Source organism: Pongo abelii, chromosome 4, assembly GCF_028885655.2.
Source record: "Pongo abelii isolate AG06213 chromosome 4, NHGRI_mPonAbe1-v2.0_pri, whole genome shotgun sequence".
In the NCBI taxonomy this organism is placed as follows: Eukaryota; Metazoa; Chordata; class Mammalia; order Primates; family Hominidae; genus Pongo; species Pongo abelii.
The window spans coordinates 11,115,873-11,135,716 of record NC_071989.2 but is presented as its reverse complement, the minus strand read 5'-3'; the positions used below and the strand labels follow the sequence as shown (position 1 = coordinate 11,135,716).

Here is a 19,844-nt window from a genome sequence, read left to right as displayed (position 1 = left end):
CAGTAGACCTTTGGAATCTCTAATTGAAGTGCTTACCTGTTTTGAGCATTAAGAGCTTAATATGGTAATGCTTTTTTGAGCATACACACCTACACACACAATGAAACCATAGTCTGCAAAACAATCTGATATATTTTTGTCTATATTCATGAGACATTCAAAGATTAAAGTATTTTCTCTGAATTATACAGTTAGAGAGCTTTGAGGAGTGGTTTGGCATATATTAATTCTCTCCAACTTTATGAGCATTCCTACCGCAATAAGCATCACTAAATGGGCCTAAAGAGAAAAAAAAGTTTTATTGAGTCCTATGGTCAAATAAAATTATTTGGTGAAACTAATTTACAAATCACTTGAAGAAACCATCTATGAAATGATATTACAAATCACTTGAAGAAACCATCTATGAAATAATACAGATCCATGTTGCTAAGGTTCTGATAAGCCAGGTCCAATCTTGATTATTGTTAATGGGAAGATTTTTTTTCACTAAAGATGATCTCATAAATGCCCTTTAATTTGGCTGAAAATTTACTTATAGAATAGGCGCTCATTCTGTCTTGTTGTTCCTTTATCTCTTTTTCCAATGCCAACAGCCTGGATTTACGAGTTTAATAAGAAGTGTTAAATTGGATTGAATCAAGCATCTTCCTGGTTACAGTTATCCCGCTTAGTCAGTCTCATTCACTCTGTCATGTAGTTTATCTCTTTTTTTATATATATACTGACTAATTTGGAGATCAAAACAAGGTTTTTATAACTACATTTATCCTCGTCTCCTACCTACACTTCAGTTTTATTATTGCTTTTCACTGCTCTTAAAACAAAATGAATTCAGAAGAATTGCTCCAAATTTGAGCATGAAACTCGCCATTTCTGACTCAATTCTATTATAATAGTAGGCATGGAGATTCCCACAGACTTCTAGACAAATTTTAAGGAAATGGAATTTCTTTATTGAAAATCAAATTTTTGGAACTGAGGATAACTTAATAATTGGGAACGGTAGGTGTACAAATACACCATAGCTTATTTATAAAATGATTGCTAATTTGCCCACCCTAAATTATTCCTTAAAAACTTATTTCTAGAAATAAGTTCAGTTCAAACCTGATTTTTATTTGCGATAGTATGGGAAAACACAGATGGAAGAAACGTGCCTTGCTATGATGTTCTATTTTATGTATTTATACATGTTCTTTATACATACATATATATATATACAAGCTTAAATATGCAGTGATGTTAATGAGTCAGATTGGCGAGTTGCCAATCACAGTCTATCAGAACTGCACAACTCACAGCGTCTGGCGGACACAACCAAGGGGCTGGTGTTCTGTGATCCCACTGCTGGCACAGCTATGTTGACAGCCACAATGAAATGCACCAACTGAAGTCCTCACCACCCCTGACGTGACAGCTCTGGTGAAGATCAAACTCCAATTGTGTAATTGTTATTAACTCTTACAGTAGTCTTATACTCGCCATTTTGAAATATTAATTATTTATTCTTTTCACATCATCATTTTAAACATCAATTATGGACATTCTATCATGTTCATCTGTCTCAAGAATACATTTGTTTCTTTTTTCCCCAATTTTAACAGTTATATGAGAAGTAGTGTTGAATGTGTCACTATATTTTGTCATAAGACGGAAAAGCTATTAACAGTCTTAACTGTTACTGTCAGTAAAGAACTGTGTATTGTGGCTTGGGTTACAATCACTTGTCACATTAGAAACACGCAATTGTCCAAGCCCTTCAATCAATATTTAGAAGAGTTTTTCAGGTAGGAATTTCTATGGCATCCATCTAGTGAATGCATCAAAATTAAAGTCTAAAAAGAAAGCAAAGTTTCTTTAACCTTCACATGTTAGTATAACACTGTGATGTATTGGCATTTTAATTGAGAGGTTAAAACCTGCTGTTCGTTACACATTCACAGTCTCTTTTGATTTTGTAACTATGCAAAAGATAGAAACAAAAACTACACTTTTGTTTCTACTCAGAAGCATTTTTGCATACTAATTATATTTCAACTACACTATCATGACCTGAATATTAATATATGTTTTTCTAGAGTTGCTTGGCTATTGTCATGAACAAATATTTAGCTAAATGATAAAATACAACAAAACATCACATTTAATCTTTGTTCAGCATCGATTATATGAGAATGAAATGCAGCTTCATCTGGATTCATGAAAAGATCTAAAATTCTCTGTCTTTAAGTCAAAGGAATTACAGGCATACCTTAGAGATATTGTAGTTTTGGTTCCACACTACTGCAATAAAGCAAATATCTCAATAAAGCAAATCACACAAATATTTTGGTTTATATTATAGAAATACCTTCTTTCCTTAAAAGTCGTGAATCAACTTCTGCTAGCTTTAAACTTTTCTCCTGTAGCTTTTTTTCTCCTCACCAAGCCATCATATAATTAAGAGAGTTGGCTGGGCACGGTGGATCACGCCTGTAATCCCAGCACTTTGGTAGGCTGAGGCAGGTGGATCATGAGGTCAAGAGTTCGAGACCAGCCTGATCAACATAGTGAAACCCCATCTCTACTAAAAATACAAAAATTAGCTGGACGTGGTGGCACACACCTGTAATCCCAGCTACTCAGGAGGTTGAGGAAGGAAAATCGCTTGAACCCGGGAGGCAGAGGTTGCAGTGAGCCAAGATCTCACCACTGCACTCCAGCCTAGGCAACAGAGCAAGACTCAGTCTCAAAAAAAAAAAAAAAGAGTTAGGGCCTTGCTGTGGATTGGGTTTTAGCTGAAGGGAATGTTGTGGTTGATATGATCTTTTATCCAAACCACTCAAACTTTCTTCATATCAGCAATAAGCCTGTTTTACTTTCTTATTATTCGTGTGTTCACTGGGATAGCACTTTTAATTTTCTTCAAGAACTTTTCCTTTGCATTCACAACTTGGCTCACTGTTTGGCACAAGAGGCCCAGCTTTTGGCCCATCTTGGGTTGTGGCATGCCTTCCTCACTAAGCTTAATCATCTCTTGCTTTTGATTAAAGTAAGAGGCGTGCAACTCTTTCCTTCACTTGAACACTTGGGAGCCATTGTAGGGTTATTAATTGGCCTAATTTCCACATTATTTTGTCTTATGGAAGAGGGAGGCCTGAGGAGAGAGAGGAGGAAGGGCCAGTCGGAACACACAATATATATTGATTACGGTTGCTGTCTTAGGTGGGCACAGTTCATGGTGCTCCAAAACAATTGCAGTAGTAACATCAGGGAGCACTGATCACAGATCACCATAATAGATATAATAATAATGAAGAGGTTTGAAATACTACAAGAATTACAGAAATGTGACACAGCTGTCCCACTCACATCTTGCCTTTCCTGTCTTTTCTTCATCAGACACTCTCCAAAAGTGGTCAAGGCCGCATCTCAGGTCCTCAACAGCATGTGGCAGTACCGAGATCTGAGGAGTCTCTACAAAAAGGTAAGGCTGGCTTCACCTGGGCCGTGAGTCCAAACACTCAACGCGGGGCCCTGAGAGGCGTCACAGACGTGGAGGGCACTTTCCCACAGCCTCAGTCATTGAAACACAACTGAAACGAGAATCAGTGAAGAAGCCAGAAAAGAGGCAATGTGTCCCCTGAGTAGCTCCTAAGATCCATGAACTTTCTGGACTGGACAGACCCGTGCTCACAGGGTCTTACCCTAAATCATCTTACAGAAAAGAAAATAAGCTCGTTTTCCTGAGCTTCAGTATTCTACAGTAGACTAACAAGTAATGACAGAGGGATTTTGGGGAAAAAAAAATCAACAAATGTTAACAAGTAATTTTGGAAATATATATATATGGAAAGATATATATATATATATATGGAAAGATATATATATATATATATCTTTATATATAGAAAGAGAGAAACAGAGCACATAATTCAGGAAATCAAGAACCACTGCAAACTAGGAACATTGAATAGGAGACTCAACTGTCTGCCCACGTCACTAAGCCCCTGAGCACCTCACGGTGTTACTGGCCAGAAGGAAAAAGACGGTGCTCCCGGTGACAAACGTGGATCACCAAGATGCTCGGCATTTGTTCCTCTCACAAGGCAGGCAGGAATTCATATCGCATACCTCCAAAGAGTCTTCACCCGCAACATGGCTCAAAAATGCCTTGGAGAAAAAAGTCACATCTAGAAAGTTTTATTCAAGGCCTCATTTCCAAAATCTGCTCAATAAGGGATGCCTAACTTTTCCTTTTTGATTAGGAGGGGAGAATTTTTTTTTTTTTTTTAACATTTCCCAAAAGTTGTTGTTTTATTGTGACAAGGCCAGCAAGCATGGGAGTTTAAATTCGAGTTAACAAATAGGGGTAGAAGGCCATGCGCAGTGGCTCACACCTGCAATCCCAGCATTTTGGGAGGCTGAGGTGGGCAGATCACCTGAGGTCAGGAGTTTGAGACCAGCCTGGCCAACATGGTGAAACCCAGTCTCTACTAATAATACAAAAAAAAAAAAAAAAAAAAAAAAAGCTCAGCGTGGTAGCGGCGCCTATAATCCCAGCTACTCAGGAGGCTGAGGCGGGAGAATCACTTGAACCCGGGAGGCAGAGGTTGAGGTGAGCTGAGATCGCACTACTGGACTGTAGCCTGGGCAACAGAGCAAGACTCCGTCTCAAAAAAAAAAAAAATAGAGGACATCACCAATAAGCAGGGAGAATGGCATAGGCATTGGTCTCCATGCAGGGATTCAGGAAGCACAAACAGGACTACAGAAGGGTACCTGGGCTTCCATCAGCAACTGCCCACAGCACCCACCTGCAGCCTCCTGGCCACTTGCAGGGAGTGGGAAAGCCAAGATCATTGCTGCCTCCATCCCCATCTACAGCCCCCATCCCCATCTACAGCCCCCATCCCCCAGGTCACCGGCCACTCACTGGCCAGGGACGTGGGGCCACAGTAAGGGGCTCACATCATAAGGCAATGAGACCCATCTTGCCAGAGGGAAAATTTTTATTTTCCTAAGCAATGGGGGAAAAAGATATTTAATAGCTGTCTCTACTAAGTTAGAGTCTATTTCTAGATTTCCCCCAAGGCCTTTCTAACTTCCCTTAACTATTCATTACTTTGCACTTGAAGTTTTATAAAGTGTAGCCTATATATTTCTCTTTCAAAATTTTCCTATTCCCTAAGAGGAAGTGTGTTTAAGTTGAAACAGAATGCAAAATTAAGTGGAAGTTCTAGATCAATGAGAGTCATCCCTTAGTATACACAGGGGATTGGTTCCAGGACTGCCGCAGATAGCAAAATCCGAGAATATTCAAGGCCCTATGGAAATTAGTCAGCCCTCCTTATACATGGGTTTTGCATCTCGCAAATACTGTATTTTTTATCTGCATTTGGTTGAAAAGAATCTGCATATTAGTGGACCCACACAGTGTTAAACCCATATGGCTCAAGGGACAACTGTTAAGTCCTTCCCGAAGCATTTTATATAATAGGTTAGCATAAGCCTTTTATCTACAATGTTTTGGGTTCCATTCTATTTTGTTTGAAATTCCTATCCCAGCCTCCTTAGTTAATTCCTTCTTGAATTCCTCCAGGAGGCAAATGAAGTCTCGCCCAGGAAAGAGTCCTTCGGCTAAATAGGCAGCCAGAAATGAGGAACATGGTATAAATTAGAAACGAACTGGCCATTCTGAATCAGTGGCTCCAGAAGCTCAATGAAATATTACTGCCTGAAATAAAACCCCCTTTCCTTTAGATCCTGAACGTTTCCTGTTTGCTGAAATACACCTTCTGATACTTCTGTGCATTGAAGGGAAGCAGCTTTTAGACACTCTCCAGGCTCTTTCTTGAATAGTCATATGAGTCTTCCGTCTTAATGTTTTTCATTGTTGTTAGTAGAGTTCAAAAAGCATAATTGTCTGTCTATTTCCATGAAAAAAAGAATGTGTTGACAGGAATTTAATGGAGCTAAAACTCAAGAGCTGAAGATGCTTAAAATATGTTTCATTTGAAGAGATTCAAGAAGGATGGGCTGGACAAATGAATGATGATGTTTTTAGTGGACCCATGATTTAAAAATATCGAGAAAGAGCTGTTCTTAATAATTACCAAATTATGCAGTTGTGAAATGAAAGGAAGATCTTTGTGCCCAGTGTCATAAGTGCTGCTAATAGCAAAGCTCAAAATTCAAAAAAGCTTTCCTTTTGAAAAGCTCCTTTGTGAGAAAACCAAATTCATTCATCTTTGTGAATTGTTTTTAATCAGTGGGGAAATAGATTTCTATTTTGTTCTTCACTGACAATTTGCATATCATTGAAAAAATGTCTGATCCATATCTTTTAATTATCCATGCTTCAAATCTATTTATTAAACATCTATTCTGGGCTTAGCAAAGGAAGAGTTCCAAAGGAAAACATAAGATATGGGAAGGAGGTACTAGGGGTAAAGATGAAATATGAAACTATAATGGGCAACTTCATTCAGCTCTGAATTACAAACTACAGATTTTAAAGTATGAATTAAGGGAAAGAAACTTATAGACCAAATCTTGAGAGGCATTTATGGAGTTTGCATAATTAGGAGGTAAGAGATAAGGACATTTGGATAAAAGGGAAAGTGTGAGGGGAGAGATGGAAATTGGATTGAGAGTTACATGTCCATGGAACAGAATTTGGCGCCATCTGTCATGCTCATTTTCTTGTCGAACCCAGGTACAGAGGTCAGGATGTCATTTCATTAGCTCACCTACTTTATGTTACCTAGAGAGACACATTCTGATTCAAATCAGAATATTCTTCTATCTGGGTGTATTGATTAATATAAAACTATGTTTGATTCATGCTGCATTTGGAACCAAAGTACATTTGTATCATCGGAACCTTTGACTTTTGTGAAGCTTGGTCTTCTGGGTTATTTTGCCCTAATGGAACATCAACAGGTGTAGGAGAATGTGATCACTTGCAGGCTAAAGAATGCATCACCCTTTTAAACCCAGTCTTTAAGTTTAGATAACCGCAAATAGAACTTAGATGTTCTGTGTCATTGCAGAGGATATTTTCTAAAGGAAAAGACAATGTGCCATAGGAAGAGACTGGATGTCAGGGTACAAGAGAAGTAGGAGATGGAAAGTTCTTGACTCTTTAGAACGTTGGGACTTAAAAAGAAATGGAGTGACTGAAATAATAGGGTGCTTATGTTTGACTATGGTTGGGGAACTGTCAGGATGGCTGGTTTTGAAGGAAAGAAGATGGGTGAGGGGGAGGACATAGAATTAAAAGATTATAGAAATCATCATGTATAAATTCTTATTAGATGACACCTTAATAATCTGCGCAACATCTCCAAGAAGTACTTACATTGGTTGGGATCCAAAACTATAGGAGCTGAGACTACACAGGGATCCCTTTCCCTCTCATGGAGCTGTACGTGCTCGGGCAGGTGGCCCAAGGCCAGCAGGTGACCTTGATGCCTGTCACATTGCTCTGCCTTGCAAAAGAAACATCATTCCTGCCTGTGTAAGCAAAGCATCCTGGCTCTGCCCACTTCTCATTCCAGCCCATAGGGTGAGAGAGGGAAGAGGGGAGGGCATGTGGCACAGAAGTTGCCAGTCTCAGGCTCACACCCCGGGGTGAGAACTCAGTCCCATATGCCACAGCCCCCTGCCAGGGAGGATGGGGACAGGGGCAGCATAACCCCTGCAAAAGGCTTGTGGCAGGAGAAGAAAAGCAGTACCGTTCCAGCAGTCATTTTCTTCTCAAATGGCTTTCATGTCAGCTGTAATCACAACCTAATGAGGCATGTTATCCCATTTTTGGGTAACTGTAATCATCCAAAACTTCTTACTTGTATTAAGCAAAAATCTCATTATTTGCAACTTCTGTCCTCTAAAAGCTGTACTGGAAAAGTCTAATCTGTCTTTTCTGCAATAGCCTTCCTGGATTTGAAGCTAGCCATCTTTATCTAAAAGGTCATTTCTTTTCTAGGTCTAAAATGTGTAGGGGAGGAAAAGAAATATCCTCCGTCACCCATCACTAGGTTCATGGTAGAAGCCCCTATAATGAAAAACAAATTATAGTAACAAGAGAAAAGCATACAAAATTATCTATATAATTAGAAAATTACATGAGATAATTACATGCCAATTAATTACATGAGAACCTCTGTAAGGAAATAAAGGCCCAAATGTACACAGGTAAACTTGTGTATTTTTATGCTTAAGTTTGATGGAGAGTGGACACCCATGGAGAAGTCTGATTGGAGGACAAAAGAGTATGATCTAATGTTGATAAACGAGGAGATCTTACGGATTCCTCTGTGGGCCCCTGTGAGTTCAGAGATAAGGATGTTCCTTTGCTCCAGTATAAGGAAGCACCTCTCGAATGAGGGTTTTATGACCTGCTTAAGGGAAGAAGCGTGAGGGGAAGGTGAGAGAGATCTTTCTGCCTCTGTTGTTTTCCCAAATGCCAAGGTGCCATATTTGGGGTTAGCATGAATCCCATCACATGCTAAATTCTAATATGTCAGCCTTTCCACAGCCTTCACCATGCTATCCTTTTTTGCCAAATGCATGTAAGTTTGTTGGTATCCTTTGGTAATATAGCACCCCAAAATGAATGTATTCCTCCAAGCTTGCTTGAAGCAGAGGAGAATAGACAGAGACTATGCTTTCCTGATGGGAGACACTCAACTTCTACTCATAAAACTGGAGATCACATTGGTGTCTGAAAGGCTCATCCTACAATTTGGTGAAATATAAAGAGTGCGTGGCCAGGGGTCCACAGCACAGCCCTGCCTCTTACCAGCAGCATGATCTTGGGCAGGTGACTTGAGACCTTCTGCCCATCAGTGTAAGAACTGACTTCCGGCAGGCCTCTGGCCACCTCTGCTGAGGGGTGGAACACCATGAGTAGCCCTCCGATTCACCAGGTTTCAGATGCACTAGGGTTGCTTGGCGGCCAGTTATCTGTACCTGGTGAGCAGCCATTCCTGACGCAGAGCCGCCAGGAAAGTAAATGACCTCTTAAAATGGTCTCTGGCTGTTCTTGTACCTGGCAGCATGTTCTCTGGAGGCAGCGGGACAAGCCCTCAGATCTCTGGAGGTTTGGAAGCCTGGGTAGCCATGATGCCTTCCTTCCACTTTGTGTATCCAAGTCTGTATCTTTCCTTGACCTTTGCGTCAAAGAACCTTCGTAGCCTTTCATGAAGACTGATGGCATCTCTCCCTCAATCCCACCCCCTCCCTTGGTTTTCCCATCCATGATGGGAAAGCCATAACACTTGCCTCAGTGGATTGCTGATGTCTCAAATGGAACAGCAGTCATCACAGTGCTTTGTAAAATGGAAAGTAATATATCCATGGGAGTTGCTGCCATTAATTCTACAACATTTTTCCAAGCTGTTTGATTGGCAAGTGCCGTCTCTGCCATCCTGTCCACAGGCAGCTGAAGGTTTGGATCCGAGGATTTCATTTTGTCATCATCATCATCATCACTAGTCACCTCTGCCTACATTTTTACAGCTCCTTTCCCCCTGGTCTCTCTACTCTGTCTCCTCTAGTCCCTAGAGGCCTATCCAGTGTCTGCTTCCCACGGTCTTTCTCCTTTCTCCCACGCAGCTCTGCCTGCCAGCGATATTCCTATAGGAAACAGAGTCCCATGTTTACAACAGAGAGTGCTAGGTGCTGAAAGCTGGTGATCAGAATTGAGGGGATGCTACCTGCATGCTTCCGTGCCCTTGCCTCTCCATGGACTGCTTGCCTGGAAGACAAGCCAGGCCATTCAAACAGACCCTGCAAAGTTACTATGGAAAGGGTCAGGGCAGACCCTGTTGTTAAAGTAGTAGATGATTTTTCCAATGTTCAGTTTATGGTCCTGAAGCTCATTTTGCTCTAAGAATCTCAAAGTGCTTCAGAGAGAACAGCATCCACTCAGTATCTCTCCGAATGAATTAAAATCCATAGTTCAGGCGGGGCATGGTGGCTCATGCCTGTAATCCCAGCACTTTGGGAGGCCAAGGTAGGTGGATCACTTGAGGTCAGGAGTTCAAGACCAGCCTGGCCAACATGGTAAAACCCCATCTCTACTAAAAATACAAAAATTAGCCGGGCATGGCGGTGCAATCCACCTGTAATCCCAGCTACTCGGGAGGCAGAGGTGGGAGAATCGCTTGAACCCAAGAGGTAGAGGCTGCATTGAGCAGAGATCACGCCACTGCACTCCAGCCTGGGTGACAGAGTGAGGCCCTGTCTCAAAAAATAAAAATAAAAAATAAATAAAATACATAGTTCCTAAGTGTATGGAACAAATCACAGGTAGATCAGACGTCAGACCCAACCTCTTGTTGACAAGCAGTGGGGCTAGAAACCAGATGAATTCTCCCTCCTAATATTGATGGTCTGGTGTTTTTATGGTTGTGCCCCCCTCCACCCCACACACAATGTTGTTATCTTGCACAGTGAGCTCATGTCTTGAAGAATGCCAAACTGCCTGTGCTTGAAACGGAGTAAGATCGTATTTCTCTGAATAGAGACACTGTATTCGCTTTTGCCTTCGTGATGAGAGAAAGAAAACATAAAACTAATCTTTCAATGTCCTTCCTTTTATTGTCAGAGAAGATAGACTCTCGGGTTGCACAGCAAGTGAAGAATGAGCTTTGATGGGAGTGGAGTCATGCCCTTCATGGCCTGTCTCACACCAGGCTCTCTTTCCTTACCGCTCTTGGATTCATTTCATTGGCTCTTGTGGCCATTGCACTCACAAAACAAGAAATCAATAAGTAATTATAGATGGATAAGGGAATGCCTGTAGATTTCCTCACATGTCCAAATCAGAGTGGATGAAGGAGTGAATACAGCCTTTTGTCATCTTTCACAGCTTGCTTGTGGGAGACTGACCACTCTACATAGATGAGCCAGTAGCCATGGCCCTGCAAACTGAAGTCATGTTCTCATGTTTAACATTACTCCATCACCCTCATCTGCTGGACATTTGAAAAACAATACCAGATTCCAGTGAGAATTAGAAAGATACTTTGAATATTGTCGAGGAAAAACACAATATAGTCAAAATTCAAAATTTTGTTTAAGCTTTGCAGTATGAAGGGTGAGGAATACTGAAGGGCTTTAATATGTCTTCCAATATGTTGCCGTTTTGAGAATTAATAGATTCTACTTTCTGGGTATCTAAGATAGGGATGAAAAAGCAGTAAATCCCCTATAGAAATAAATTAAACTACCAAATGTAGAGCTGTCATTTTATCAAGGAAATTGCTTAATGGGAATTTATTAATCTTCCTACTGTGCTGGAAAATTCTTCAACAACAGATTATTGGAAGAGCATAAGGACTTCAGCCAGATTTTAAAACAACCCAAGGCTAGTGTCCACAAGGTTTGCAATTGTAGCTCCTCAAGTTCTTTCTTTTCTAAATCACTTGATGTCAAGTAAGGGTAGAAAACAAAAAGGCTAAGGTTAAACTCAGCTACCATACTGTCTCCTCCATAAATCTGGACGTTTACTTGTTGATGTTTGGTATTGACAAAGAAGGTCTTTCTTCACGAGGTCTCCTGACCTCTCTGAGACAATTCTCAGACACTCATCATATGATATCTGTCCAAAAGCAAAGGCACAAATGGGAACAGAAGCAAAAATCAATTGTACAAAAGTGGAAATCAATGCACATGGCAGTTGCTAAACAAGAAGTCACTAAGTTACAGCTGTTGCTGGGATAGATCCCCAAGTCAGGGGAAATCCCATATAGCAGAACCCAAACTAAACACTTCCTCTATAATTCCACCATTTCACAAGGCTTCGCTCGTAACATTTTGAGTCAAACCCTACAAAAATACCCCAGAGACAAAAGGCAGAATCAAAGGACCAGATCAGGTGCTAGTAAACTCAGTAAGTTTAATGTAAATCTACATCCATTCTTCTCACTTACTTTGGGGCAATTAACTCAAACTTACTCCCTCGTTTTCTGGTGGATCCAGTAGATTGGGTGATATCACATCTACGAGAACTCAGTGTGCTTAAGAGACAGCGTGATCAGTTTCTTCTCTCTTCCCAGCTCCATCTCTTCTCCCTCCCCTTCTCATAAGCTGTGGCTTCCCCTGTCTCAATGCCTCCCAACGAGGTTGAGCTAAGTGGGAAAGGAGACTCAGGGGAACAGAACAGAACCTGACTATCTTGGTTATATCCTGGCTCTGGTACACTCTGCCCATGGAAGATGTCTGCTGGCTAGCTCCATCTCTCATGGGGGCAGTGGGGTGGGTTGCTCAGAAGTACCACCCTGCAACCAAGGACCCCCCAACTGGGGATGCCTGACCTCCTCAGCCATCCGCCTTAGAATTCTCAGTCGGCCTCAGACTACACACAGACCAGGGAAGATACAAATTTTGTGCCCCTGTAGCTTTTGTCATTTTGGAAGTCCTATTTAAGAAGAAGAGTACACTTTATGAATATAAAATTAGGTACAGACCCTGGAAGGGGCCCATGCGGTGGGCGGGCGTGAAAGTTCATGGCTCCATGGTCAGTTCACCTCTGGCACTGAATCTCTGTATCGCCCTGCTAATGCCACTGAAGACACCAGGCCCACCACCCCCAAACTTCAGGGAGCTCATGGTGAAGCTCTTTACATAGTCCACTCCCTGGGCTTCTGGAGAGGGAGGCTGAGGAATCCCCAACCAATTGATTACTTCCAAGGAAGTTCTCACCACCAGCCGTTTCCACCCTCAGCCTAATCTTATATAATCTGGAGTTGAGTCATATGCTAATACTGCAGAACCCTATTGTGTCCACCATTTTTGCAACTCTGAGTGGAAGGTCTAACACTTCGAGAAAGTGGGGCAAGGGGGCATCTGTTATTCTTTGCCTTGCTTGGAACCTTAGCCAGAACAGAGACAATACGGAAATTACATTAACATCCTGGCATACTACCTTATCACCAGTATTTAATTATCTACAAGTTTTCTAGAGAATCTGTTTCCTTGCCTTTTCCAGCTTCTAAAGGCTGCCTGCATTCCTTGGCTGCTGGCCTCCTTCTCCACTGTCAGAGGCAGCAGTGCTGCATCTTTGAAATTTCTTTGCTTACGTTGTCGTACTGCCTGCTCTGTGACCTCCCGAGTCTCTCTTAGAAGGAACAACCCTTGAGATGACATTGGGCCTACTGGGATATTCAGAATGAGCTCTCCCTTTCAAGGTCTTTAACTTCATCACATCTGCAAAGTTCCTTGGCCATTTAAGGTAGCATATTCACCAGTTCTGGGAATTAGGCTGGTGACATCTTCTATGGCGGAGGCAGCATTATTCAGTCTCCCACTCCCCCTCACATAAAAGCCTGAGTGTAATGGTCAAAGTCTGATATAACGCCTGCCAGAACCAGGGGTTTGGCTCCTCCTAACTCCATGCTCATCACCTCTGGAGTGTTGCCCTCATCTGTATTATCCACATTGGCTATCATTCTGCCCACATTCCAAACAACTGGAATGGAAAAGAGCCAGGGAGGGCATGCCTTTTTCTTTTAGAGACATGCCTTTGTAAATACTTCCAGTTCTTAATCAAGTGGCCACCCACGTCTCCCTGTCTAGGGGCTTAACTGAAAAGCCGAGTTTCTGTTACAGGGTGCGAAAGTGAAGAAAGGCTACAGAGATGTTCATTCCCTGGACATCCACGCTATGTGTGCAAGAGCACCAATGCTCCTTTTGAGTATCTGTGCCCAGTTTTTATAAAAGCCACATTCTTGGGAGATCCCAGAGTGCTGTCATTTCACTGGAAATACTTCTACAGTAATTACCAATTGGCTTCAACCTTGAAAACGGCCCCAAGTCCATGACTCCTTTGCCCTATGCAGGGAGGCCAGCCAGTTCGATGGAAAGAGAACTGTACATTTGCAGACTCTGTTTTGTAGCTGGAACAATATGTGAGCATTAGCCACAACCAAAGGAAGAAGTCAGGTCACAGAATGTGGACCTGTCTCAGATGCTTGTTGTTGCTGCCACGTGTCCTGTCATAACCACATGCCCGTGACAGGCTGCCAGCAGTTCCCGAGGTTAAAGCTGGGTGAACTCACAGTTCCCATGAACTGCTCTGAGAGAGCTGTTCATGCCATCCTCACCGCCAATGCTCCATTTAACCAGATAACAGATTGGCCGCTGGTAAGATATGTAGCATAAAATAAAAGTATACAGCAATTGGGTGTTTCTCTATGCCAGTCTATGCGATAGTACCCCCATTTTCTTATTCTCCTTAATACCATGTGATTCCTCTTAGAGCAGTCCTGTCAATCCTACTAGCAAATGGCCACTCCTAGGAACTTACATTCATTCATACGTTCAATGCATATTTACTGAGTACCTGCTAGATCATCTGCTCCCTTCTAGGTTCTGGAAATTCTGAAGTGGATACATCCATATTGGGTTACCTTTCCCCAGTTACATAGTGGCATGCATTTTAGCAATTATTTCTTGATTGTTTCACTTTATGCTTATTTTTATTGGGTTCTATTTTAAAATAGAAATCTATATTTATTCCCTATTTATGGTCCAGGCCTCTCGTTAAGTCATTTTCTCCTGATACTGTCCACTTTCCTCCTCTTGTTTCTTCATCCTCTCCCTCTGGTCATTTTTCCCCTAGAGATACATATGCTCTTCGTTCTTCTATCTTACAATGTTTGAGAAATGTCCTCTCCCCATCCTTCTGCATCTTCTGCCTTCTCACTTTCTGCTCTCCCATGGTCCAGCCTTCACAATGAGGTTTCTAGGAAGGTTGGAGTTCGTTCATGGTGCCTTTCTTACTTTCTGTTGTACTCATCAACCCTTAGCAGTCAGTCCTCATGCCTCCACGGAAAGGGCTCCTAACTGCAGCGTCCAACAAGTCTCATTGCCTGTGTGACTTAGGGAGGGCTCCCCACTGTAACACGCAGACCTAAACATCTAATGATCCAACTACACGAAAGTTTATTTTCTTGCTTCTGTAGTCATCCTGGACAGGTGTTCAAGTAGATGGGTCAGTTCTTCTCCATGTGGGCACTCAGGACCCAGACTCCTCCTTCCATCTGTCGCTCTGGCACGCCGTAAGGCTTGCAGCTGTATCTGGCAACACACATGCCCGCTGCCTCACCTCCGTTGGCTAGATATCCATCACGTGGGTGTGAAAGGCTGCCACAAGGAGAGGCTGGGACATGTGGTCTAGATGGGCATCCAGGAAGAAAAGGCCATGGACTGGGGAGGCCCTGACACATCTTCCTCTGTTAAACAGCCTCCTCCCTGGCTGCTTTGTCACTACTCTTATTTTTCTCTATGTGGGAAGCCGCCCCTTCTCAGTCTTTTTTTGCCAACACCCTGGTCCTGGTCTTCCCTGCAGCATCCTTGTTTGAGACCCTATACCTGCTAATGTAGATGATCTCATCTGCTCCCATGTTTTTTGTTTTTTGTTTTTTGTTTTTAATAGAACCTGTCTCATGAGAACTTCACAGCATATAGGCAAGATCCCTTCACAAGCCACTACCATCTTAAGACAATTGTTTTTTAATTATACTTTGAGTTCTGGGATACATGTGCAGAACATGCAGGTTTGTTACATAGGTATACACATGCCATGGTGGTTTGCTGCACCCTGCTCCCATGGTTTTTAAATGCATTTGAAGACTAGTTTGTATCCACATTTATTTCTCTATCTGGTCTTCACTGTTGAACACTAAACCTATCCATACAACTACCCACATGACATCTGCACTTAGATAGCTCATCAGCTCTAACTGTCCATACATCCAGTGCTTAGCTCTCAGTATATTCCCCAAATCTATTCTTCTTCCGTGGTTGCCCATCTCAGTAAATAGCACCCAACCCACCTTGTTGTTCTTTTCAGAAATCTGAGAGTTATCCAACGAATACTTCCTTCTTTCTTATCTCCACTCTATTTTTTTATGGGTATCTCCCATACCCAACTATGTCTCCCATCCTTACTTCCATCATCATCTGTCCCTGGTCCTGGTATAATATTACTGCCTAATTGGTTTTCTGGAATCAACTTTACCATCTTCGGTCTATTTTTCATTAAGCATTCAGAATATACTTTTAAACATCCCGATGTGACCTGGCCATTCTCCTGATTAAAACTCTTCAATACCTTCCATTTTCTCACAAAGTCCTGCTCACCTCCCCATGCTGACTTCCGTCCGCCCTGCCTACGATCGCTTTGCCTCAGCCACACTGTTCTTGCTTCCCCTTGCTCTTCCTCTGCAGGCACAAAGCTGTTTCCACCTCAGAGCCTTGGCATTGCCTGGGCACAGGTCAATTCCTCCCCCAGGAATGCCTCCCCTTCTCTCCCTCCAAGCCTGGTTATTGCTGCCCCAGTGTAACTATAACTCCCTCCAGAAAACCTCCCTGACTTTCCCCAGCTCTCTAGGGCTAATAGCAGTCCTTCCCAATAACCTGTACTTTCCCTTCATGACTCTTACAGCCTGGCTATTGATGTGATCATGTTTTGAACACCTGTTTCTCCTTCATCTTCCCCTCAACAACCATGCCAGTCTCTTTCTCTTTTCTTGCCCTGTGCCCAGCATGGTGCTAGCTACTTACTAATTTTTATTGAAGAAAAGCACCAGTGTAGCTACCCCAGAGTGTAAGCCTAGCAGAGGGCATCTTCAATGACTCTGCTTCCATTCACATTGTCAGAAGCATTTTTGTTTTGTTTTGTTTTTGTTTTTGTGTGTGAGAAGGAGTTTCGCTCTTGTTGCCCAGGCTGGAGTGTAATGGCGTGATCTCAGCTTACTGCAACCTCTGAAAAAACGAAACGGTTCAAGCAATTCTCCTGCCTCAGCCTCCCAAGTAGCTGAGATTCTAGGCACGTGCCACCATGCCCAGCTGATTTTGTATTTTTAGTAGAGACAGGGTTTCTCCATGTTGCTCAGGCTGATCTCAAACTCCCGATCTCAGGTGATCCGCCCACCTCAGCCTCTCAAAGTGCTGAGATTACAGGCATTAGCCACTGCGCCCGGCCTGTCAGAAGCATTTTGAAGGAGACTGGAATATAGAGAACGTGAAGTTGAGACCCAGCATAAACATCGAATTTGTTCACCAGTGATGAGTATATATGTAAAATAGCTGACTGTTCAAATGCTCAAATGACATATTAGAAGCTAGACATTTGTATTCCTAAATCTGAAGACTGGACTGTTTAGTTTTATCCTGAACTGAACTTTGCAGTACTAACTGAAACACAGAGGACACTGTTAAAGCTCATCCAAGTCAGATCTTTGTTTTAAGGCCTCAAAAGCAAAGCTAGGGAGGTAAGAGGACTGATTTGGTCTTATTTCAATTTCCCAGTTGTTTTCATTTCTTTGTTTGTTTTGATTTTTTGCATTCCATTGGTACCTATTAACTCCTAGCAGTTAACAATGGTGTACTTTCTTCTACTAAATCATATACATTTTTTCCAACTTTTCAAATCTTCTTGGTTACACTGGTTCTTTAGAATTAGCCCAGTAGCAGTAAATTGAATTCCTAAAACAGATTTACACAGTATTTGCTTTTAAAAGATGGTATTGCACAAGATCCTTATGCTTATATGTACTGTACCTTCAAGTATCCAAATCAATTTAATTAAATTTCATTAGAAGCAACAGAGCTGAAACAAACTAATGAAAGCAACTGGTATGTCAGATGGTATTTATTTGTACATTAAACTGCAAATACTCCCTTTTGGCCCTTAAAATTTAGTTTAACTATTTAACTCTAATAGCTTTTGGAATTATTGATGGAATTAGTTTTAATGAATCTTTAACAAACAGTTTACCTTAAAAATAGATGGAAGCTTGTCTTATTACAGCAGAGAGAAGCAGAAGGTTTTGTAGTTAAGCAAAATCTGGCTTGGTCTTTAGTCACACAGACGGTGTATCAGAATATTCTACCTTCAGTTTATTGTATTTAATACCTTTTCTTGAAATAAGAAGGATGTGTATGTGTAAATGCCACTAATTTGAAATCTTTTCATTCTCTGCTTAATGTGATTACATTAATAGGTTTATTCCACTCAAAAATGACTGGGAAACTGGTACAATTTTGAACAATCAAGCTTCTGATACGTGAGCATTAATGTCTTAGCTGGTTACCTAAGGCAACGATTTCTGTTTTGACTTTCATTTGAAAAATAGGTCCCTAGTGAAGTAGTCTTGCTTGTGAATGTAAGTACTAAGCCCTGAGTGTTACAGGCTGATGCATGGGTGAGCTTGGGTTGCTAAAAGCCCAACAGATTTTTGCCACACTTTTCTTTATATCTCAAGTCACTCAAAAAAAAAAAAAAATTAGACTAGACAAGCTTTGTGGGCTGTAGAGCCTTCAAGGACAGCTAAGGTGAAAAGCTTGTGTTTGTGACTTCAGTACCAAATAGTCTGTGTATGGCCACTGAGGAATCCTCGCTTAGAGGCCAAATCTTGCTAGATTAAAAAAGTTCCAGAACTGTTTAAAAAAACAGGTAGAAAAAGGCCATACATAGGCCAACAGTGTCCTAGTCATTATTTTGGGTTCCAATTAATATCCCCAGTAGAAATAAACAAGCATTGTTCATTTTCAAAGTTAGTTATTTATTGAAGCTCCTGGGTCAGAGAAGTCTCTTATAAGAAAATAGTTGATGAATCTAACTTCTAAGGATAGAAGATAAAGTTTCCAAAACTCTCTTTGGAAACAAAATTATCAATAGAAACATCAACATTGACCATATCATCACAGCTGTGGCTATTCACTGGGTCACCCTCCACCCTCTTGGGGTCAAGTTTCTAAAAGTTGTCTTCCAGGAGCAGGGTCAGAAGCCACCATGCACAGAACTCAAAATTCCATTTTCTGCTAAATCGCATCTGTTGAAACACATTAATGAGGATTTGGTATTTAGCCTGTTTTCTCTCCCCGTAATCACCAAATCCACTCAACCTTCATTTGAGCAGCCCTTGAAATATTCACTCTCCCCTCCCACCTTCTCTCTAAACTCTATTACATGGAATGAGCCAACTTCTCTCCCTAATCCCCTTTCCTCCTCCTCCATCAAGGAGTATCCTTCTCCATCCTTTCTGTAATTGAGCAGAAGTAGGGTGCTCTCACCTGCTCAACTCAAAATGGCAGGATGTCCCTTGATAGTCAGAGGGAGGTGGGAGCCTCAGAACACATGGATCATTCTCATTCCATCACATCTAAATTCTCTCCACCCTCTTGTTGACATGCTCTGCATGTTTTCTGGAGCACCGACTGGTCATCACTGTTCCCTGCCCAGTAATATTCCCACAAGGTGACCCATCCAGAAACCAACCCCTTCAGTTTAGTAGGCACATTCTGGAAGCAGGTGTGGACTGCTGTACCCAGCCCTAAAAGAAATTGGGGCATAGCTAATGAGAAAGGTAATATACTCTCCCTTTTTATCCTGTTTCCTGATTCTCCTACGGATCTGTGTTTGGGGGGAACTGAATGCATTTGCCATGGGCAAGTACCTATATCTTCTTCTGAGCTCCATGGGGCAAGAAGCACTGGAGGTGGATGGACAAGCTGTGTGCTCCGACTGAGTCAGCACCCACCCAGGGGCCAGAGGTGGCAGAGATAATGATGCTTCAAAATTATTTTCCAGACTGGTTAAAGAGGAGGCAATTGTATCTACCTCACACTGAAACATGGTCAGTGGAGAGAAATTACCATTTAAAATAGAGCAGGCAAGCCAAAGGCCACTTTTTTTGTGATTGTCGTTAGGTACTATTTTACCTAAGCTAACACTACCTTTAGCACAGTTGCGAGTATGTCATAAAGACAGATCTACCAACAGCAGAAGATGATTCTGATGAAGTTACTCTGAGCTACAATTAAAAGAAAAAGGTTCTAAGGCT

The 19,844-nt window shown here is 41.8% G+C and overlaps 1 protein-coding gene across 5 annotated transcripts in view; it reads left to right on the top strand.

Moving 5' to 3' along the window:
• CTNND2 (catenin delta 2) overlaps positions 1 to 19,844 on the top strand; it is a 948,913-nt gene that overhangs the window by 898,427 nt on the left and 30,642 nt on the right. For all 5 annotated transcript variants that reach the window (XM_024247287.3, XM_054555411.2, XM_054555413.2 and 2 more), the window contains one exon: positions 3,385 to 3,469. In XM_024247287.3, the coding sequence (XP_024103055.1) occupies positions 3,385 to 3,469 (85 nt within the window). The remainder of the gene's footprint in view (positions 1 to 3,384; positions 3,470 to 19,844) is intronic.